The sequence below is a fragment of the Trachypithecus francoisi genome, unplaced genomic scaffold, assembly GCF_009764315.1.
Source record: "Trachypithecus francoisi isolate TF-2019V2 unplaced genomic scaffold, Tfra_2.0 Lachesis_group15, whole genome shotgun sequence".
In the NCBI taxonomy this organism is placed as follows: Eukaryota; Metazoa; Chordata; class Mammalia; order Primates; family Cercopithecidae; genus Trachypithecus; species Trachypithecus francoisi.
Window position 1 is genome coordinate 71,581,255 of NW_022681460.1, and position 24,945 is coordinate 71,606,199.

The 24,945-nt window shown below is 36.6% G+C and overlaps 1 protein-coding gene across 11 annotated transcripts in view; it reads right to left on the reverse strand.

Annotated features, from left to right (window-relative positions):
• Window positions 1-24,945, reverse strand: part of UTRN (utrophin) — a 596,706-nt gene that overhangs the window by 90,433 nt on the left and 481,328 nt on the right. For all 11 annotated transcript variants that reach the window (XM_033235159.1, XM_033235162.1, XM_033235163.1 and 8 more), the window contains 4 exons: window positions 20,910-21,178; window positions 17,020-17,166; window positions 14,379-14,457; window positions 11,191-11,251 (listed from right to left, as the gene is read on the reverse strand). In XM_033235159.1, the coding sequence (XP_033091050.1) occupies window positions 11,191-11,251; window positions 14,379-14,457; window positions 17,020-17,166; window positions 20,910-21,178 (556 nt within the window). The remainder of the gene's footprint in view (window positions 1-11,190; window positions 11,252-14,378; window positions 14,458-17,019; window positions 17,167-20,909; window positions 21,179-24,945) is intronic.

Here is a 24,945-nt window from a genome sequence, read left to right on the forward strand (position 1 = left end):
ATTATGAGTTAAATGAAACATGCTCTTTTTGTATTCATGAAAGAGTTAAGATTTTTTTGCCTATTTTGAAAATTATCCTTCAAGCAGCATAAATCCTGCTTTATACTAGATTGTATACAGGAATTATACATCAGCACCCTGGTATAACTATTAAAAGTGCCCCCTTACTCTGAAGTGCTCCAGCTGGGATAACATATAATCTCTGCATTTTACGGACTTTATCAAAATATTAAGCCAATAAGGTTAAGAAGTAGTATATCCCTCCACCTATTATTATTCATAACAATGTGTACTGATAAGTCACAGAAAGTAAAATACAAATAATATAAGATTGTAGCACCAACAAATAAAACAAAAAAAGTTGTGCTGCAATACTGCCTAATATGTAACACAATGAACCAACAGCAAAGGACATGCACTTTTGATAGACTGATAAAATACTGATTTCTGGGCAAAGGCCTGCTCTGGGGAAGATACTTCTTAAACCCATTTGTCCTCATTAGAGTGGTCTGATATTTTTCCATGAAATCTTAAAGGATGATCAGAAGGCATCTTGCTGTCCAAAAACTGACACTTACCAAATATACTTAATTGTTACTAGCTATCCAATTTTATGCTTATAACTGGATTTTGTGAGGTTTGCTATATATCATTCCATTCCAATTATAATTATAAAGGCATATAACATAACATAACTAAAGATGAGTTAAGTAAAAATACAAATGTGGGGACAAGAATTATGTATATTGCCCTGAAATAAGACAATCACAGAAAGAAAAGTATTTCTTCTTTGCTGTGCAAAGTAAAATATAACATACTAGGTCAGGATGTATTATATTAATCACAGTAATAACATGCAATTGGAGTGCTCAATTTGTACCAAGTAAACTTTTTTGGATAAACTTTTTCTATGTGTAAATTCAATTTGGATTACAATTCTATGATTTGGGTGACAATACTGTCTCCATCTCACAGATGAAAAAAACTAGGGCAGAGAGTGCTTAGATAACTTGCCTGAGGTCCTATAGTAATAGAAACAGGATTTAAAGAGATAATCTCATTTTAAGCCTAGACTCTTGATATGGAAGTATATTTGCATAATCAAGGTTTTAAAATATTTCTTGATGAATCTGTCCAAATTTGAGTCCATGGTCTATAATTAGGATCATTACAAATAACCTCATCTCCCTTGCTTCTCTCTCACCCCTTGCCAAGCCTAGATCAGCTCAATTACTTGCCTACTCTGGACCTGAGCAGCTGTGGATAAAAACAACTGGAGAAAATCACTCAACAGACAGACTCGTTTTACTTTAAATATGTGATTTCAAACCTCAAATGCCCTACTCCTGGCAACTGCACTACATTCCCTAATAAACTTGCTTTCCCAAACTCCAAAACAGAAATTCACTACTGCTATCTCTCTCCCCAAACTGGTTTCTTCCTCTGCCTTAGTATCATTTCACTTTATCTCATGCTTCATTGAAAACCTAAATACCACTAGATGAGGACACCTTTCTCTCTCCACCAACTCAGGAAACCTCCCTCCATCTGCCAGTTTGTCATTCTCTTTCCCCTTTAACTGAGAAATTGTCCCCCTTCTTATTAAACATCAATTCTTCCCAACGATTTCTTAAAAATTTCTTATGCTGCACTGTCAACCCCTCTTTCAAGAAGACTATCCTTTGTAGAATATAAATGTTTACAACGTGCCATTCTTAAACACACAAACACACACACTCACACACACATCTACCTCAAATCTATATTTTCTGCTAGTTATCACCTTCTTTCTCTCCTTCACAGACAAAATTCACCAATGAGTAGTGTACCATATCTACTTCCTCGTGTCCCATTCACCACTCAAGCCACTTCTGTTTGGCTTCCATCTTTTCTCCTGCACTCAAACTGGTCCTACAAATATTAGCTATGAACTCCATGGTGCCAAGTGGAGTGGCCATGCCTCACGATGGGGAAAAATAAGAGACGAGAAACACTGTAAATAAGTTATATAGTGTATTAGAAGGTGGGAGGTGCTATGAGAAAACCAGAAGTCTCCAGAAAAGGAAGTTGACACAAGCAAAATACAGGTTCTGTTAACATCTACTTTATGTACACTTATAGAAGTTAGATATATACAGCAATCAGGCACGAGCTCCCAACTAATCAATTTTGCATTCAGCTGCCTAAAGTACGAAGAGTGAAAACAAATGTTGGCAATCTGATATGACATCATTTATTTGAGTAACACCTTCTTAAAGATCTGAGAGGTGGTATACTTACTTTGGAATTTATAATCTTTTCAGTCCTTGTTTCACTCAAGACTAGAATATAGGAAGAATGTGGAGTACCCTCATCAGTAACATTGATTCTCACTCTATGCACGTGCTTGTGTGTGGATGTGGGTTTGGGTGTGGGTGTGTGTGCCTGTGTGGAAAAGCCCCTGGGAGAGGATGGAGGTAATGGGTGAGAAAGCTGTAGGAGTAACTTATATATTCCTCAAGTTATATTCAACTTCCTCATCCACTCACAAACACTGTCTACAGTCCTCTAAGCTTTTAAAGGCAGGAAATCCATATACTTTTAGAAACAAAAAATTAACTTAAGAGAAAAGTTAAGAAGTGTGGAGGTCAGGATTTCAAGAAAAAAAAAAAAACATTCTGTCAAAATTCAAATAAGATATATGATCCCACTTGATAACAGGTACTGTAAAAGTTTCGAGTCTTCCTTAAAAAATGCCATTAGTATCTCATGATAATGAAGACAGGAGGCAGGAAGACAACATTGTAAATTATGAATAATTCTGTAGGATTTTACTATAAAAGGCATTTAGGCTGGGCACAGTGTCTCATGCCTGTAATCCCAGCATTTGGGGAGGCCAAGGCAGGAGGGCTGTTTCAGGTCAAGAGTTTGAGACTAGCCTGGGCAACATAGCAAGACTCCATCTCTAAAAAAAAATCCAATTAGCTGGGCCTGGTGGCATGTACCTGTAGTCCCAGCTACTCAGGAGGCTGAGGCAGGAGAACTACTGGAGGCCAGGAGTACAAAACTCCAATAAACCATGGTTGCACCACTGCACTCTGGCCTGGCCAACAGAGTGAGACCCTGTCTCTTAAACAAATAACACTTAAAATAATTTCACACTCAGGAGGAGATTTAAAGATACAAACATGGAAAAGACTATATAAAAATAGGCTACCATACCATACACCCCAAAATACAAGATGTCAATATTGCATGTATGACTAATAGAACCATTGTTACAAAACAATAAGGCAAAGTTTGTGTTTGTTTTTAAATAAAGTAGTAGAATTAATGATCAAAACTGATGTGCCCATGTGCGAGGGGAGGGATAGGTGATAATTGTCTTGAGGGTACTAGATTGTCTAGAAATATAAACAAGCAAATACTCAGTAAACCCAGGGGAGCCTCTAGCTTGATAATATTTCTACATGAGCCCAGAATTCATAGGGAACCCCACCTCCTACCCAACCCTACCCTCATCTCCCTGACTCTCAAACTGGGGAGATTCAGACCATCAGCCAAATTCCTGTAGGTCACTGGTTGTTGTACTGGCCCTGGGGAGCCTTGCATGCCCCCATCTGAAGGTGTTAACAACAGGACTATGTTCCCACAACAGTTGAGGGGATCACTATATCCTTTAAGTTTGCTTTTACAAGCTGGATTTGTAGCTTTTAGCTTTTTATTTTAAAATAAATTACTACTTTATCTCTTTCTTTTATGTATTTTTAAAAGCAGGGATTAATTACTTCTAATTTTTTCTATATGGTTATATGAAATCTTTTACTATATTATTTTACTTTATAATCAGCATATTTCTATTTATTTTACAATTTTAAACATTATTACTTCTGTACTTTTGCTAATTGCAATGGCAGTTTTAAAAATTTAATCTTTATAAAGTATAGGTATCTTTTTTCCTCTCTGAATGGCCCCACAGTGATCCTACCTAGATTGTACGGTAGAACTCTACTAACTGTATCCCTTACCCTAAAAATCAAATTGCCCAGTAAGGCTGATGGTGCCATTATAATGCAATAGAGTTGGGTAATCTAGAAGATTCCAAGCCAAAATACTACTCCATGGCCCAACAATATGTAGATTAATGGCAGTGAAGGTAATATTTTAAGTCCTAACTACCTAATGTCTCTCAAAGACAATGTCAGTTCCACCTAAATTACCTCAATTAACTAGGACAACAGTAATACATAAGATTTCTTCGCAGTGATGGTTTGCTGGCTGCTGCAGGGCAGGCTTTCTGCTGTTTGGATTTTTAGTTAGCCAAGGTATGCTTATGCTCATTTATCTGAAGCCCCTCCAAGCCCAGGACTTTAGTGATCCTAAGGTACTTACATTCTTTCATAGATCAATTTTATTCTTACCTCCCCATCAGCAGAGTTGGCCTAGTGAGTTTTAAATATTTATTTTCAATAAAAACAGAGTCACAGACTATTAGAAAAACAGACTCTCCAGTATATTTTTCTTATGCTTCTACTTCATTTACTTCTTTATCATTAAAACCAAAACCACAAGCTCCACTTCTGGAAAGAGATTCAAAGTGTGGCCCAACAGTTCTTCACTTAAAAAACTGGAACCGAAAAGATACCATCCCTCATCTTCATGGAAGAGGGAAGGCAGAAATAAAGACTGCTGTAGGGACCCTTTTGGAGAGAGCTATGTTTATTTTTTCATTGTTAATTATACCTTTGTTATGGGTTTATTCTGTTCTGGGATAAGTGTTGTATAACCTTTAATGATAAAATGCTTTATGTTAATTCTTTGCAGTTGCTGTTATACATACTTTGTTAGCTTTCATTTTCCTGTTAGGTTGAGTATTTGGAGATTGCCTTGCTGATACTCCTCTCTGCCCTTCTTTAGGGAAGGACTATTTCTCCTGTATTGCCTAAGCTGGTACACACTTCTTCTAAAGAAATATGCATGAATTCTCTCCTCTAGACGGTATGTGTAGTTCTGCCAAGACAAGTTTATATAATCTATACAAATGAACTGTATGACTGCGATAAAGATCAACTACTTGCTCCCCAAGATTTTACAACTATTACAAACTTCATTTCCTTTCAGTTACTGAAGGATTAGGGCAGGTAGAGGGTGGCCTTGGGAAATGAGAGGGGGTCTAAAAGAGCTTTGCAGGATTATCAATAATGGACACAAGAGTAGAAAATAAAAGTAAAAAGAGAGATGTAATAAATTGAGGATGATCTTCATTTTGATCCTCTCAAAGAGGGAGTTAGAACAAGGGAAAGAAATGTAAGACTGTGAATTTTATGGATATAGACAAGTTTATGCTGGTTATATTTTGCAATATTGAGGAATGTCAGTTTTAGAAAATGTGACATGCATGGTATATATAACCAGAGGTTACTAATATGTTCATAATGAAAGCTGTGTGTTGTGTGATATTGTACATTGTATTTAGGGTTCTATGAAGAATTAACGTGTGCACTTCAGACTCCAGTGGGAAAAACCGAGCTATAGAATTGTTAAATTGTGATGGTGACACCTTGTCACAAGAACAGAATAGTCATCTGTAGCAAAACTAAAGGCTTACTGAAAAGTCAACAACTCAGGCTTTAGAGAAGATGTCATAAGGAAAAAGGAAAACCTTATTTCCTAACTATACCTTCCTAAATTCTGTTAAATACTGCGACTTACCAACAGGCCAGATGTACAGAGAACCATCTGTGTTTCAAGTCCCTTAGGACTTACAAGCCAGCTTTGTTGGCCATCTTACCCACAGATACTTAAATCTACCCACTGACAGAAATCTTCGGACCATGTGAATGGGGAAAGATAGAGGAAGGCCAAAGACTGTGTTTCCCCACCTCAGAGCTCCTCTCAATGTCCAACTGGCAAGGACTGTGGGAATGACATCTTCCTATCTATGAAAAAGTACCTTTCTCCATTACCAGACCACAGTGTGAAACTGCTTTAAACATCTAGAAAATAGATCCTCCTGTAGAAATTAGCCTATGGAAAAGCCTACACAAGGGCAGGGTGGAGTACTGGAAAAAGCATGGGCTTTGTCCTTGGACAGCTGGGCACAGTTGCTGGCACATAGGAGGTGTATAGTAAATGGTAACCAGTCTACGGTATGAAAGAAAAGATGTTTGCTCATACTTTCTCCACTACTATCCTCCTTCCTAAATATAACGCTTCATCCTATTCAAAGTTTCCATGGGACTAAAAACTTCCATCCTCTGACTCAACTAATATTGAGGCCAGGACACAGCACCGCAGAGTGATCAGGAGTTCAGGAGCTGTAGACAATCCCTGGGTTTGAACACTAGCTCTTCTACTTACTGGCTATGTAATCTCAAGCAAGCTGTAAGTGCGCTTATTAACTACTTTTAATGCAGTTATTGATAATTCATTAAGCCTTATCCGTAAATGCGGGTAATTACAGTACCTATACTTCACTTGGCTAATGAGAGAATTAAAAGTGATCATCTATGCACAAGATTCAGCACAGCATCTGGCAAATGACTGTTCAAAAATGTAATTTATTACAATGATCATTATTATTTCCCACAGCAACTATTTATTATTATTATATGTTACTATTATTTCTGTGGCAAACTGAGAAGTGGTGAATTTTACTGATTAATGTGATGCATTAAGAAAGTTCAACCGAACCCAAAGCTTTCATTCCTCTTATCCCTCATACTCCCTGGAAGTTAACTTTTAGTTAACTTGTGCAAAATACATAACCAAAAATTTACAATGAGAGAGATCTGGCTTTTATGGCAGATTATCATATATTGTGAAGGCAGCAAAAACCATTTTAAATTTTCTTTTTCTCTGCCTTTTTTTTTTTTTTTTTTAAAGGATACAGAGTTTCACTCTGTCGCCCATACTGTAGTGCAGTGGTGTGATCATGGCTCACTGCAGTCTTGACCTCCTAGGCTCAAGTGATCCGCCCACCTCAGCCTCCTGAGTAGCTGGGACTATAGGCGCATGTTACCATGCCCAGCTAATTTTTTGTAGAGATAGGGTTTTGTCATGTTGCTCAGGCTGGTCTCGAACTCCTGGGGGCAAGCAATCGACCTGCCTCGGCCTCCCAAGCATTAGGATTATAAGCATGAGCCACTGCACCTGGCCCCATTTTAAATGTTCTTAAACCCTGAATACAATGAGCTCTCATTGCACTATACCAGGAAAAAAGAAATCACTAGATTGGTTTCAGAAAGTCTACCTTAGAGGCGGCAAATAAAATTTTCGAATGTTAGTATTAACTTAGGATATTAACAAATAGAGGGATTTATACTATATAGACTAGTTTTAACTTAAGATATTAATAAATAGAAGGATTTATATTATATAGACTAGTTTTAACTTAAGATATTAATGAATAGAGGAATTTATACTATATAGACTCTTTCAGTTCAGATTTATATTCTATCATTTTCTACAAACACATGAGTCATGGAGCCACCGCAGTGCACTTCAAAATATTAATAACGAATTAGCTAGAGAGACAGAAATGCAGTGGGAAGCCATCAAAGTGGTTTTTTTTTTGAGACGGAGTCTGGCTCTGTCGCCCAGGCTGGAGTACGGTGGCCGGATCTCAGCTCACTGCAAGCTCCGCCTCCCGGGTTTACGCCATTCTCCTGCCTCCGCCTCCCAAGTAGCTGGGACTACAGGCGCCCGCCTCGTCGCCTGGCTAGTTTTTTGTATTCTTTAGTAGAGACGGGGTTTCACCGTATTAGCCAGGGTGGTCTCGATCTCCTGACCTTGTGATCCGCCCGTCTCGGCCTCCCAAAGTGCTGGGATTACAGGCTTGAGCCACCGCGCCCGGCCTAAAGTGGGTTTTAAGTGATCTATAAAATTAAAATATGACATAAAAATAATTTGTCCTTCCTAGTCTCCTTTCAACTTTCTGGCCATATTCTAACAGTGAATACGTAGATGATATACTTAAACATCGAAAACATTGAATATTTCCACCTGAATATTATTTTTTGTTGGCCATAAACATTCTAAATTTGCCCCAGGGAATTATCCTTGCATGACAATCATGTGAAATTTGTTTTAAACATTTTTCTTCTACTTTTGAAGCCATGCAAAGGGAAGTGTACATTAAAAGCTTTTTCATTCACCGTTTGCTTGGTTATTAATTTGGGGATTAAACTTTGTTTTCATAACAATTCTTCACACATAAATACTGGCTTTTATAACTCTACCTTCAGAATTTGATGTTCCTTCTTCATGAGGAAATAAACTGTTAAATTACACAATGAAAGATCCTGGCTAAACATGTTTTGTGAAAACGGGAATTTGCTATATACAAATGGGCACATTTCTAAAAATTTGAAAGTCTTAAAAGACATTTAGGCCGGGCGCGGTGGCTCAAGCCTGTAATCCCAGCACTTTGGGAGGCCGAGACGGGCGGATCACGAGGTCAGGAGATCGAGACCATCCTGGCGAACACGGTGAAACCCCGTCTCTACTAAAAAAATACAAAAAAAACTAGCCGGGCGAGGTGGCGGGCGCCTGTAATCCCAGCTACTCGGGAGGCTGAGGCAGGAGAATGGCGTAAACCCGGGAGGCGGAGCTTGCAGTGAGCTGAGATCCGGCCACTGCACTCCAGCCTGGGCGACAGAGCGAGACTCCGTCTCAAAAAAAAAAAAAAAAAAAAAAAAAAGACATTTAACACTAAAACAACATATATTTTAAACAATCCAATCTTTTACTGGTGATGGAGAAGATTTTTTAGAATGCTACAGTCCTAAATGTTATTATTTAAAATACTGGCCATCATTATATTATATCTATTTTCCAGAGCTGCTAATAGTGCTCTAGCCAATGAAAAGCCAGGTAAAGCTAACTTTTACTCTGCCAATCAGCCCCATAAGAATTCTGCCCCATCAGAACAAGAACATAATCCTATTAGATCCTTCCAAAATTATAAATATTTTGAACTAGAGAAATTCTGATTTAGACAATTAAATTCTCAGTCGTAGATAATTAACCTGAACATACGGAAATTCATTTTTAAAAAAGAGCTAAAATTAAGGATGCACTTTAAAAGTGCCAAACCACACAGATAATCATGATAGAAACATAAAGCAAGAGATTTAATATTTTCTTTATCTAGTAAAACCCATAAACTAGATCCAGTTTGCATTTTTTAAAATTCAGATGATAAAGGATTCTAAGTCAATTCAATAAGTAATTAATTTCAATTAATTTGCATGACCTTCTTGATTTTTGCATAGTACATGCATTAATTTTCTATTGCTGCTACAGAAAAGTCTCCCTGGGATAAAATCAAAGTTGGTAGGGCTGTATTCCTTCTCTGGAGGTTCTAAGAGAGAATCCCACATCTTTGCCTTTTCCAGCTTCTAGAAGTTGCCTGCATTTAGGGATCATGTCCGCTTCCTTTACCTTCCAAGCTAGTAGCTAGCATCCTCAAATCTCTCTTTGTCTCCTCTGCCACTCTTAAAGGCCACTAGGATTACATTAAACCCATCAAGATAATCCAGAATAATCTCCCTAATTAAAGGTCAGTTGATTTGCAACCTTAATTCCACTTACGACCTTAATTCTCCCTTGCTATGTAACCGAACATTTTCATAGGTACCAGGGATTAGGATGCAGGCATCTTTCGGGGGTTGAGAGCAGTTATTATTTTGCCTACCACAGTACATCAGATTTATATCTAAATTTGTAATATTAAAATCAAATCAATATTCACCCAAGCGAATTAAAGTTCTCTAATACTATTACTATTATTATTGTTATAGTGCACAATAAAAATGTAAACAGTTTTAAATGTTTTCAGTTACATAATCACATCTTCTTTCACTAGAGATATGCCAACTTATCCAGCATCTGACCTCTTTCCATTCTTACGTGGGCAAATTTGACACCAATCAATTGCTTCAATACCTTGTTCTCAACTCAGTTCACAACTCAGTGCATTGTAGGTTATACACTGATAAAAATATTAAACTCGCATAAGATAATGTAATATATATTGCTTATTATATTTATTATATTTTTAAATTAAACATATATTGCTTATTATATTTATTATATATTAGGCAAAACTGTTTTTTACTCTGAGCTTACATCTCAGACTGAAATAAAAAATTATTAAGAAAAGACGATTTCACTAACATGGACTTCACACAATGTTTTCAGGAAGTATATTGGAAGAGCAGATTATTAGCATTTGCATAGATTTTGGAGATACCACACTCCATCTTAGAAATGATATAAAGGAAACTTGGCCCAGAGATCTTCATCTGACTTACCTGAGGTCACACAGTTAGCCTGAGACAGAGCTGTCTCCTGACAATAAGTAAGTGTTGTCATGATTATGATGCTGTTCATCTGACACATAAAACAGGGTGAACTATGACTCATCACTAGAGCACACTGTAAATTAATATCTTTACTAAGTTACACCACAAGGGACTGCAGAAGTAGTATTTTATCATTCTGTTCCATGACAATATATAGCCCTAAGCCAAGGATCAAGGCCTACTAAGAGCCTGTGTAAATTATACAAAACTTATAAAATGTCATATAAGAAGAAGAAACAGTATGCAAGAAGGAGAAACTAACTGGACAACAAAATCAAAGAATGATGAGCCTATGCTAATAATGCAGATAACTTCTATAAGACAAAGAAAAACTTGACAATATTTAACTTTTTCATGATAAATCATTATTTCCTACTGGTGGAATAAAATAAGAAGAGTATAAGACATTTTTATACGGATTTTCTTGGAGGAGGAAAAATGGCTTAGAATTTGTACAGTCTGACAAATATCATTGTGTCAAGAGTATTTTGAAATTCTGTCATTTTCTCCAATTTTTATTTTTTTTTATTTTTTAGAGACTGGATCTTACTCTGTTGCCCAGGCTGGAGTACAGTAGAGCCATCATAGCTTATTGTCTGTCTCCAGATATTTTAATCTCTACTTTAAGATATATCAGCTAAACACACCTATATCCCTAACCCAATACATGAAAAATATAATTATCATGTTAAAACTAGTTTCTTTTTAATATTAAATATATCATAGTTTCCTTCAGATAACAGGACTGAATTCCATTTTTAAAAGTTACGGGGGGAGAAGCCTCTTAAATTATCAATAAAACATGATTTCTTGGTATTATAAGGGAGAATTAAAATCAACTTACTTGATGTAATAGGGCACTTTATTATGTGAAATGGATCTTTGCCATGGCAGCTGGACTGATGCTGAGGAAACAAAGGGAGATTACTGGAAACGCTGGAAACCAAGAAGTCTTACACCTTAATGCAAAACAACTGAACATTTTATAGCAAATTCAATGAACTGCTCTGGTTTCTGAGCTGGATTCCTATAATTATGAGATCCACTGGGTCAAACAAAAAATGGCTTTAAGGATTCATTTGAAGTAAAACAAGAAACAATACAGGTTCAAGGTCTAATGCCAACTAATTTAACCTGTTGATAAAAATACTTCTAAATTTTCAAATGGTGTTGTTTATAAATACTACAGTTTAAACCTTAGTGCCATCTGGAAATTGTACTCCATATAAATTTTTGATAAAACCAAAATTAATTTTACCTGGTATATCCAGATTAAAAATGAGATTTTTGAAGACTGAATTTTCCAGATGACTAATAACATTCTTTACTTTGCATCATAGTCACAGGAGGAGCTATTGAGTACAGATGGCATTTAAATAAATTCAATTCTACAAAATTTAAAAAGAGGAAATTTAAAAATAGGCAAAAAGTTGTGAAGAACCAAGGCAATCGTCTAGGCAGAAAAATCCCAATTTCTTACTTTCATCTGAAACACACAGAGAGCCCAGTCTCCTACTTTTGCACTAGATCTGACTACGATTGAGATTTTATGGGTTTTTTTAATTGAGGTACTTCTTTTTGTTTCAATTCTAGTTACTTCTTACTTATAAAAAATACATTATTCCTACATTAACCAATTATTTTAAGACTTACTTATGAAGAAGAGTACATGTGAACTTAGTGCCATAAAAGAATTTTGCTAAATGAACAAATACAAACATTCAGATAATACTTTGAATTTTCATACTTTGCAAATATCATCAGATCCTCATGTAGCCAGTTGTCACCAATACTTTTTTTCTCAATTTCATGTCACATTAATATCTTACAACTATTCAGCATTCTAAACTTTGTCAAGCAGTTTCAAATATATCTTTTTGGTAAGGAAGCCAGCAAGATACACGTTAAAGTTCCATTTGATAGATGAGGAACTAAATGCGTAGAGATAAAATAACTTGCCCAAAGAGTGATAGCCAGTAAATAAATGGTCAAGCTCAGACGTAATCTCAATTTCTGAATATCAGTTGAGCAATTTTTCTACTCAACAATTCTTCCTCTCTTTATAAAAGGCAAATATTCTTTTCTCAATCTATGCCCACCAAAGTATAAAAAAGGGATGAAATGAGGAAGTAGGTACATTACATTTCTCATTAGAGCCAACCTCATTTCAGTGTTGGCACCAGGCTAATAGGTCAGTTTTTATTTTGTGCCTAATTAAACAGGCTTCTTTTATAATCATGGCTAAAGTCCAAGAAATATAATAAAGCCAAAGATTCCAAGCAGCAAAGGACAACAATTATTAAATTTATTAATTGGGACTTTGTTTATACTTCTCCACTCATTTTAATAATTGTTTTGATTTGAATAACTTCCACCTCCTTGGACTCTCAGTGTTAGATAATACAAGGCCATGCATTTGACTTGCACAAAATGTGTGTAAATTTCACAATATTTCACTTCCAAAAGAATATGTGCTTGATTTCTACTATGACAGTGATTGCTAGGTGAAAGTGTAGCATTTCATCAATATTAAAGATAACTGATACTTAGAACTGTAAATACAGTCTCAATTATTTTGTAAACTCCTCTTTCATTTGATCTTGGTACATAGCTTTACATTTTGAGAAACTGAGCTTTAGAAATCTGGAATACTTAATATCTAATAAGTATACAGCAAACCTATTTACTTCATCAACGTTGATGGTATCCAGACTTTAAAAATGTGTCCTGGCATCTAGATACACAGTATATTCCAGGAAGGCCTATACCACTCAAAGATTAACAAGCTAAGGTCTAAGGTTTGTGAAACAGAAAAACTATATGGTGTTGAGGTAGGGGTGGGGGCAGGGAGGATGGTGAGAGGTAGAGAGGTACAGGGCAGGAAGAGGCAGGAAATGACTGATTAAGATTCTTGAAATTGTAAAAGAAAAGCCCAACCTTTAACTGAAGTAAGGCAGTTTATTAATAGTGACAAAAAGATTAAGAGGAAATATAATGTAATCAATTTAGTTAGAAGATATAGTATTTTTTAGCTATTTCTATGGTTATAGTTGGAAAAAAAACTGTCATGACTGAGAAACAAGCTTTGTCCTAAGTTTTAAAGTTTACTTAAATTGAATTAAATGAAACAAATTGCTTTCTTACATATATTTGCCAGAGGAAATGAAAGGAAAGGAATTAATATTTACTGAAAGCATTTGTGTCAAGAACTGTGCTAGATGCTTTGTGTAATTGGATATGCCTTGTCATTGAGTTCTCAAAACAATCAGAAGAAATAGGTAATATGGTGTTTTAAGACAAAGAAATCAACCTTCAGAAATTCACAGGTCTGGTAAGTGGCAGAATGAATGTTTAAATTCAATCTGTTTGACTATAAATCCTACATTCTTTAGTATCCTCAGCAGTGAATGATAAATAAAGTAGAAGCTCAAATTGTTTATTCAAGATCTCAAGAATGGTCCACAAATTTTAAAATTCCAGTTGAAAAATATTACACAAAATTCTACGTAGATGGTTTGGCTACATATGCAATACTTGAATAGAAGAAAAACTAAATATAATCGCAGTGAGCCTAATAAATCAAAATCTTCCCACTTAAAGATTTATGGAGAGTGATTTTTTTTACTTTAAAAGTTGAAGGTTTATTTTAAATAGGCACTTTTTAAGCAGAAAAATTAATTTAAAATCTTAAAATATAAAACTGATTTCTTTATTATGAAAAAGTTCATAATCTTTGCCTATGACACAGCAATGATGATATGATACTATGTTAGTTATCATAACAGACGTTCCAATGAAAAGCCATAGCTAAAGATGAATTCATTTCTGTTCTACTTTGAAGATTTCTCAGTTGTCATTACATTAATACAAATAATAACCATTAAGCAATATTTTCATTGATGTTAGTACCTCCTTACATGCGTCTATCTAAATAAACATATTGATAACAAGGAATACGGCTTCTTCAATTAAAGTGAAAGAAAATGCTAATTCATTCAATTAATGTGATCAGTCCAGTTTATTAGTACTTACTAGAGAGAAAATGCTGAGAGGATGGTCCAAAATCTCTGTGGGCTTCCTGAAGCTGTTTAAGGCGATCATCCACAGAAACCTGTACACATACACATATGAGACAGAGGAAATAATTTGATTCTGAAACAGTAACTTTAATAATATCTTTGCTTTAAAGACTATAATAAATGATGCTATTGCCCAGGATATGATTGTTTATATAGGCCCCTTCTCTGTCTCTGGTATCAGAGTAATGGTAAAAAAAAAAAAAAAAAAAAAAAAAAGGACTCCTGGCCTCAAATAAGAGTAAACAGAGTCAGGTACTCTTCTAAGCAATTTATAGAAATTAATGCTTTAGTCTTCATAATAACTGTAAAAGTTATTTTTATCATCATCTTACAGATTAAGAAACTAAAACACAAAGAGGTATCGAAGGACATAAAGCTAGTGAGTGGCAACACTCCTGTTTGTATTTTGGTCATACAGTGCCAGAATCTGTGCCCTGTTACTCTGCATTGCCTCTAAGGCAGTACATTGTCTCTAAAGCCTCTAAAGTCAACATGTGGTCATGGAATCAGTGACTACTCATCTCTGTTTTGTAAGGAAGATGGTACAAAGTGTTATGGGGAGCAAATGAAAAAGAAGCCTAGGAAACTAGATAGTTAGATAATAGATTATATATATATATATATATATGGTGAGAGAGAGAGAGAAATAGGCAGTACATAGATAGTGGCTAGTTAGAAGGATAGAGTGAGGTGGTAGAAGATAAACAGAGAATGAAAAGACATGTGAGTATGCAACATCTTATTTTCCTCCAAATTTGTATCTGATCATCTCTGCTTGGGGTTGAGACATATATTTAAGTTTGAACAGGCATATTAATGTACTCTCCATATTTTTTCATATACATTTTTGGGTTTTGTTTTGTTTTGTTTGTAAAGACAGAGTCTCACTATGATGCCCAGGCTGGAGTTCAGTGGCACGATTATGGCTTACTGCAGCCTCGACTTCGTGGGCTCAAGCAATCCTCCCACCTTAGCCTCCCAGGTAGCTGGGACTACACGCATGTGCAATCACGCTGGGTTAATTTTTTTTTTTTTTTTTTTGGTAGAGACAAGGTCTCACTATGCTGCCCAGGTTGGATACTCTACATCTTTTATCCACATCTTTATTTTTGTTTTATTTTTAGAGACACGGTCTCACTCTGTTGCTCAGGCTGGAGTGCAGTGGCACAAACATAGCTCCCTGTGACCTTGAACTCCTAGCCTCAAGTGGTCCTCCCACCTCAGTCTCTCAAGGAGTTAAGACTACAGGCACACACCACCACACCCAGCCAATTTTTTAATTTTTATTTTGTAGAGACAGGCTTTTCCTGTGTTGCACAGGCTGGTCTCAAACTTCTGACCTCAAGCGACCCTCTCACCTCAGCCTCACAAAATGTTGGGATGACAGGCATGAGCCACCATGCCCAGCCTTTGTAAAATACACATTCTATAGTTAGTTATCTGCATTATGAAAATGTAAAGGGTTACTAAACTGAGAAACTAAATGCAAATCAATAACAACTGCACATAGCCTACTGACATTTCCATTTCCTTTTTCTAGCCTTGGTCACGTAATGCTAGTTATTGTTCCACTTAGAAGGACAATCTCATTTGCAGCTGTCCTTAAATGAAACTATATGTCTGGTTCCCTGGACAGCACTAGTTCCTCCTGGTTAGCTATTTAAATTGCATTAGTATGCACTTTGTTCATTAAGGCCTAAAAGCATTCAAATGCCACACTTTATGAGTAAAGAAAATATTACTCCTGTAATTCAACAGTGTTGCCCACCAGCATAGATTTTTCTCATCTTATCCAACCAGTAACTAACATCTGAGCTCTAGAGGTGACCAGGATCATAGTTAAGGATTACTGAATACATATCTTATTTCAAGTATAACATATTCCCTGACTTCTAATTGGAATAATGATAACAGAAATAGAATGGGAAGCAAATCAAGATGGACCATAAGAATCATCACATGAAGATAATGAATTAGAGAAACAAAGCAGAAGAAAAAAAAAGAATAAAGAGCAAATATTTCTGTGTTCCATCCACTAGAAAAACATGTATACATTTAACAGATTTTGTTTTACTAATCCTAGGTTATTAACACTCTTTTCAAAGACTGAGATTGTAAAATATTATACACTAATTTCTTACTTCTTCAATTTCATTAAGAAAATATGAACCATTGAGTGCTTGGATATTTGAATTAATTCAGCAAATCTATTATATGATAAAATATTATATCTCTCAAATGTTTGTATGTGCTACATCAAAATTGCATATTTAAATAAGGCCTGGAGTCATTAAACCAACTGTGTTTCTGTGACCCAACACAGGTTTCAATTACTGTGATTTATTTAACCTTTTGCAATTTTCCACAAATATCATATGAATAGTATACCAAAAAATTGAATTAAACTCTACAAATAAAGGAGGCCTTTAGGTTCAAGATACTGAAAGACAAATACCTGATGTCATCACATGCTAAATTCATTATCAAATATCATCAATAAAGAAAGAGAAAATGGTGAGTGGTAGAATAGTGAGGTAGGGTTTACAGGCCACCCAAGGTGAAAGCTTGCATTACAAAGGGGAATAAGCTGACACCTGTAAAAGTTTCCATCGCATATTAAGGTCATCTAGCTGGCGAGACATCTTTAGAGAGGGATGCAGGTCAAGCGGAGACAGCTGACTGGATAAATCATTCACTGTTTTAACTTTTAAGTTGATTGGTGCAATTTCTTCTCTAAATGCCTAGAAGAAAAGAACCAAAAATATATTATTGGAAAAGAATATAACAAAAGCTAGTACAACTGATCCTTGAATAACTTAGATCTGAACGGCATGGGTCCACGTATGCACAGATTTTTCTCAACCAAACTGCCTGGGTCCACTTATGACAGATTTTTTTCAATCAAACATATGGAAAATACAGTATTTGCAGGTCTATATGGAGAGCTGACTTTTTGTACATGCAGGTTCCACGGGGAAATGTGGGACTTGAAGTATGCATGAATTTTGGTATATGTGGGGTCCTGGAACTCTACTTCCAAATAAATGGTAAGGCCGTCTCAGAGGAAATCAACTACAGTTGCCCACTCAACAACAGCTGACTTAATTCAGGTCTTCGGTAACTTGGATGAATAACCAAAAAGTCACTGTTTATTACCCAAAGAATGTAAATAAATGTGTGAAGAGAAAAATAATTCAAACGTATTTAAATGATTATGTATTTCCTTTCATGCTTTTTATTATATGCAGTTTACTCTGGAAAATGTGTGCCATTATTTTTCCACTTTACTGATATCTAATGTTGATTCTATCTTTAGTTTGTATTCATATTTTCTTTTTATTCTGTTTTAACATAGCTACCTTAATATTTTTTCACCAAATCCAACAATTTGATTTTAACATGTTTCCACTTTAAATTAAGTTAGAAAGTGGCCAGCAGAAACAACATTCCTAACCATGAAACCAATGCCTATTACAGACTCAAGAGGTAAGATCTATCCCTGTCCAAATCATTTATAATCACTCTGTGGTTAGGCCTTGGGCAGGAAGAGTGGAGTCTACAGGAAAAAAGGTAAATGAGTCTTAGAATTGACAAATGCCACCTCTGAGCAAGGTCTAGAATCATTAAAACAACTCACTAAGAACACTCAAATTGTAATTATGAGCATCCATATTCTTGATGTCCCCAATGAAGAATGGAAGCTGCTTGGGAACAGACGCTCACTATTCAGTACAGGACATGCAATCCAAAAGAGACAGAATTAATTTCTATTGACAAAGGCCCACAAAATGATATTTGAGCAATATTTAAGCTAAAACAGAATGGAGAACAGAACTGGGATACTAAAGGAAAACAGTTTAAGTTTAAATTGGCCACAAAATTATAGTTAATAATGTACCAAACTTAAATTAGAAGTAGTAGGGATGGGGGTAGGGGGTGGGATAGCATTAGGAGATATACCTAATGTAAATGACGAGATAATGGGTGCAGCACACCAACGTGGCACATGTATACATAGGTAACAAACCTGCACATTGTGCACATGTACCCTAGAACTTAAAAGTATAAAAAAAAATTAAAAAGTAGTAAGTGTTATAAATATCCCATTAGCTTTGGCCCTCAGGTTTCATCATCTCTACATTGTTCACTCTTTTAAGTAGAGAGGCTCTTTAAGAGACTAGAGTCAGCGTAAGAGCTATGAATGTTGGAACTTTGAAGTCAACATGTGTAAAGTAAGAAATATCACTGAACCCTGCAGCTACCAACATTTCAAAGACAGGGTAGAAGAAGGGAAGCATACAAATTCATGGGAATTGCTGCAGTATAGAAGGAGAAGAAGAGCTGAGGTAGTTTTTTTCCGTTGCTGCAGATTTGGCATTTTAATAGATTACAGAATGTGCACACACAAGCAAACACACAAATACAATTAAATAAGAAGAGCAGTTGTATGGTAACAGAGACATTATAAGTGTAAAAAATTCACAATTAATATAGAAGCACAGGGAAAGAGGAGGTGTGGGTTAGGGTGGGCAAAGGGAATGTTTCACTCTGGAGTTTGAAAAGGTTGGGGTCCCTCAGCTTCAGTTTGAGAACAATTACAGAATTCAAATCCTTCAAGGTTTCTTCAGTCATGATTTTAACTGTATGCCTTAATATTCTCTCCATGGCCGGGCGCGGTGGCTCACGCCTGTAATCCCAGCATTTTGGGAGTCTGAGACGGGTGGATCACGAGGTCAGGAGATCGAGACCATCCTGGCTAACACAGTGAAACCCCGTCTCTACTAAAAAATACAAAAAACTAGCCGGGCGAGGTGGCGGGTGCCTGTAGTCCCAGCTACTCGGGAGGATGAGGCAGGAGAATGGCGTAAACCCGGGAGGCGGAGCTTGCAGTGAGCTGAGGTCCGGCCACGGCACTCCAGCCTGGGCGAGAGAGCGAGACTCCGTCTCAAAAAAAAAAAAAAAAAAAAATTATCTCCATGGGTAGGTACCTTGGAGGACTCAAGAACTGTAATTAGCTTTTAAAATAACCATCTTTTTATTCTTTATCTATTAAAGATTAAAAATGAAATGCTAGAAAATGTTTTGAGATGCATATAATTTTAAATAATAGCCTATTTTATTTCAAAAGATAGTAAACTTTAAAATAATAGAATATAACTTCAAGACAGGCTTTAAAAATCTTTTGGAACAAAAAAGAAATTTAAATTTTTCCTCTCCAAAAATAATGTTTCTCTATATAAGCCACAGGTTAAAACATTTAAAAAGCTTTGACAAACAAGGTCTTTGGTTTTCGTTTTTCGTTTTATGGTCAGGTGTTATATGGCAATGAGGAGTCTTTGTATCAAGAAAGTTTATCTTTTGTTTTTGAAGAGCTTCCAAATTAAGGGGCTTGAGATAAAGCAAGTTTTAAAATGGTTTCAGAACTGCTGTATGTTCTAGTATAAAGAACCAATTTATCATGTTATGACTGCACTTTCCTATAACAGAATAAGAGACTATGTGGCCTTCCTTGCCATAAAAACAGAACATCTGCTGGTATCAAAGGTGCTAACTGGCAGTCTGTTGGCAGGTGTGACTCCTAAGCCCTTCTCCTGCCAGAAGGTGTGTACTCTGTAAATAAGAATGATTAACGATAATTTCAGGGAGTTGACATAATCTGATTATCCCCAAGGATTTTGTTTTCCAGTTGCTTTGACATATTTAATAATATTTAGCAAAATTCAGTACTTATTTTTATCTGACTACACTGTCAATGAGATTTGGGGTATACTTTAAATCATCTCTTATATCTCTTATTATCTAAATTTTATTAACTTTTTTTCTGGAGCTGTTCTAGAATATGGGGACCAAAGGGGAGGTAACCATAGGTCTAACATCCATAGCTTTGGTCAATTCCTGACTACAAACAGAATTGATAGCTAAACTAATTCTTCATTAATATACAAAAAGATGCAATTTATAGATGAGAGTTCCCAGTAAAAGAGTGTGCTTTTGATTAAATCTCTATCTCCAACCACCAATTTACAAGAGATACAGAGTAGAGAGCAACCTGGAGACTATACCATATGGACGCAACTCTGCAAAATCCAAGCTCTGGGAATCAATACAGAACAAACAATGAGGTGTCTTTAACAAATAAACTGAAAAGAAAAGAAAAAAGGAAGAGAGGGGAAATCTGGAGATTAAAAATATTTTTTAAAAATAGGGAAACCTAATCTATATTGTCTAGATGCATAGTTGGATAAAAAATAAAAATAAATGTAAATTATCATAAAAGTTGCATTAGTTGTTATTTGGGGGCAGGAGGTTCCAATGGTGAGGGTCATATGGAAGGCATCTGTCCTGACTCCTGATGGGTGAGGCTGCAGCCGTGTTGGCTTTGTAACAATCCCTTATAACAATTTATATGTGCGGCTCTCTTTATTTATGTTGTATTTAACAGGAAAACATTTCTTAAAAATCCTTCAAAGACAATGATGCTGACCATGATTTTTTCAATGTGATCCTGCAGCGAGTCAATGAGTAAGTCTCCCACGGGCTTCCAGCCACTGCGCACGGACTCTGCCTCCTTCATGTCAGCATCCAGGTCGTCCATAGCTCCCTGCAGGTCTCTGAGTTTCTCCAATGCCTTGTCCACTTGCTTTTGCCAATTGCTAGTTACAGCATTTAGACTTTCCCATTTTTCTTTGACTTCAGAAGACTGTTTGCGCATGGCTTTGGCAATCTTGTGGGCTCTCTCCTCAGAAGTCAATTCTGTGATTAAAAAAAGAAAAAGAACAATTTGGATGTCTGATTGTATATTCTTTTTTTTTTTTTTTTTTTTTTTTTTTTGAGACGGAGTCTTGCTCTGCCACCCAGGCTGGAGTGCAGGGGCCGGATCTCAGCTCACTGCAAGCTCCGCCTCCCGGGTTTACGCCATTCTCCTGCCTCAGCCTCCGGAGTAGCTGGGACTACAGGCGCCCACCTGTCGCCCGGCTAGTTTTTTGTATTTTTAAGTAGAGACAGGGTTTCACCGTATTAGCCAGGATGGTCTCGATCTCCTGACCTCGTGATCCGCCCGTCTCGGCCTCCCAAAGTGCTGGGATTACAGGCTTGAGCCACCGCACCTGGCCTCTATTTTTTTTTATACTTTAAGTTCTAGGGTACATGTGCATAACGTGCAGGTTTGTTACATATGTATACTTGTGCCATGTTGGTGTGCTGCACCCATCACTCGTCAGCACCCATCAATTCATCATTTATATCATGTATAACTCCCAATGCAATCCCTCCCCCCGCCCCCCTCCCCATGATAGGCCCCAGTGTGTGATGTTCCCCTTCCTGAGTCCAAGTGATCTCATTGTTCACTTCCCATCTATGAGTGAGAACATGCGGTGTTTGGTTGTCTGTTCTTGTGATAGTTTGCTAAGAATGACGGTTTCCAGCTGCATCCATGTCCCTACAAAGGACGCAAACTCATCCTTTTTTATGGCTGCATAGTATTCCATGGTGTATATGTGCCACATTTTCTTAATCCAGTCTGTCACAGATGGACATTTGGGTTGATTCCAAGTCTTTGCTATTGTGAATAGTGCTGCAATAAACATACGTGTGCATGTGTCTTTATAGCAGCATGATTTAAAAATGCTCATCATCACTCGCCATCAGAGAAATGCAAATCAAAACCACAATGAGATACCATCTCACACCAGTTAGAATGGCAATCATTAAAAAGTCAGGAAACAACAGGTGTTGGAGAGGATGTGGAGAAAGAGGAACATTTTTACACTGTTTGTGGGATTGTAAACTAGTTCAATCATTATGGAAAACAGTATGGCAATTCCTCAAGGATCTAGAACTAGATGTACCATATGACCCAGCCATCCCACTACTGGGTATATACCCAAAGGATTATAAATCATGATTGTATATTCTTAATAGCCAAGTGTGAGTGTTACAATAGCTACTGAGGTATACAGAGAAAAAGTAAGAAAAAATTACTCCAGGATAAAAATTGTCTAGATCAAGAAAAAATTCTCCATACTTCATCCACGAATTCTCTGCTACACCTAATCATACACGCAAAAGGAGAATAAAACAGTTACTGAGATTAGTAAATTGACCTGATTTTTTAATTTTAACATATTTGTAAAGCCACTGAAATCTAAGAAGATAACACAAGAAATAAACCAATTTTTCTTTATCGTAAATTTAGTTACACAAAATCCAAAGACACTTTTTCATTTCAGTATTCTCAAGAGAAATGGTAAGTATAATTAATGAAGAATGACTATAAATTATAAGCAAAAACTCTCAGAAAATAAGATTAATTTATTTTGTTCCTAAAAATAAATAACTGAAGACAACATACCTTAGATAGTGGTCATCTCTAAGGCTGCTTGGCAGTTTCTTTTTAATAAAGGGCATCATCTGCAGCCCACAAACATTTTAGCAGGAAGATAGCAAGATTTCAAGGACCACCCTAAGTATGTAACAGAACAAGGGGGCTTCCACAATGCCTGAAATAAACTTTTTTCAGATAAAAATAGCAGGCATAACACATGGACAGGCCACGGGATGTGGGCTGGAACCGTCCAGAGCAGAAGCAAAGGATACAGACAGAAATCAAAGTCAAGTTCAAAGCCAAGGGTCAGAAATATAAGAGATGGGGAGCTGGTAAAGCAAGGGCAGAGAAACGCGGTCAACACTGAGGGGAAACTCTCAAGACAGCTTAGAAGGGTCTCCAGCACGGTTCCACACTCCTGGGACTTCACTATCTTCTACACCTTAAAATACCTCCTTTCCTATCTGGCTGGTCTGATGGTGGTATCTAACTGTCCGCTGCAAATAAAGAGGCAGTGCAGTCGACATAAACTGTACATTAATTTGAGACAGAAAACACATTCTTCTTTGTGATAACATCTCATCTTTCAGTACACAGCACATTAGCAATTTCTACTTCACCTCAAAATGTTCCAAATCACTTGGAAAATGATCATCATAAGATGAACTTCATCATAAAAATGCACAGAAGCGAGCTCTCCTAAACCGTGACTTTCATCCTCAGTGTAAATTGTTCTGCCTGACTTTATTTAAATATTATATAAAAGCCAAGTCAAGGGTGGCGGAACACATATGTATGTCTCTCTAAATTTCCAAAAAAGTCTAGGCATTGATATTTAGCAAACACAGAACTACGAGTTGTGTCGCTTAAGTGGTAGAAGTCTACAGGGAAACTTCAAAAATCTCTTGGCAGCTGAATTGAAGGAAAGAAGAGAAAACATCACAATCGGTAGATAGGCTGAACATACCAGTACAAGATAAAGAAAGAAAATAAGTGAATTAGAGGTCAGGTGTGGCGACTCATGCCTGTAATCCCAGCACTTTGGGAGGCTGAGGTTGGTGGATCACCTGAGGCCAGGAGTTGACCAGCCTGGCCAACATGACGAAATCCCGTCTCTACTAAAAATATAAATATTAGCCAGGCATGGTGGTGGGCGCCTGTAATCCCAGCTACTCAGGAGGCTGGGCCAGGAGAATTGCTTGAATCCAGGAGATGGAGGTTGCAGTGAGTGGACACAGTGCCACTGCACTCCAGCCTGCGTGACAGAGTTGAGACTCCGTCTCAAAAAACATAAAAAAAAAAAAAAAAAAAATAAGTGAATTAGAGAAACAGGTTCAAATAACCATCAAGGAGCCCAGAGAAAAGCCCTAAAACATGCAACATGTCAGGATTGCAAAGCCTTCTGAGAAAGAAACTCTCTGAAGGCCGGTGTATCATTAGAAAGGCAAACTTTATTTAAATCTTTATACCTGCAAGATATCTAGGCCAGGCACAGTGGCTCACACCTGTAATCCCTGAACTTTGGCAGGAGGTCAAGGCGAGTGGATTACCTGAGGTCAGGAGTTTGAGACCAGCCTGGCCAACATGATGAAACCCCATGTCTATTAAAAATACAAAAAAAGTTAGCTGAGTATGGTGGCGCACGCCTGTAGTCCCAGCTACTCAGGAGGCTGAGGCAGGAGAATCGCTTGACCCTGGGAGGCAGAGGTTGCAGTGAGCTGATATTGTGCCACTGTACTCCAGCCTGGGCAACAAGAGCAAAACTCCATCTCAGAAAAAAAAAAAAGTCATCTAAAAAATGATATATAATACTTACATTGTATATATTTTATATAAATATAAAATGCTATACCTAAGATGAAAAAAATCATTCTTAGTCTCATGAGGTGGTAACTTTTATGATTAAACACCTGTGTTTGTTAATAAGTTACTTGGGCTTTTTCAAAAATATATCTTAAGCATGGACTACTGTAAAAAAAAAATACTCATTTCAGAACGGACAACTTAATTATGGTAATTTTCCTCAGATAAAGTAAAAACTCATTCTGTCAGACATTAAATAACCTCCCAATAACCTGGGAGGCCCATGGGTTCTTTGTCTTGTGAGAAAACATCATCTACTGCCTCTGACATTTTTGTCTTTCCTTAATGTAAAAATCTATTGATTGAGCAGTCCTTGTGCAGTATTTCTTACATA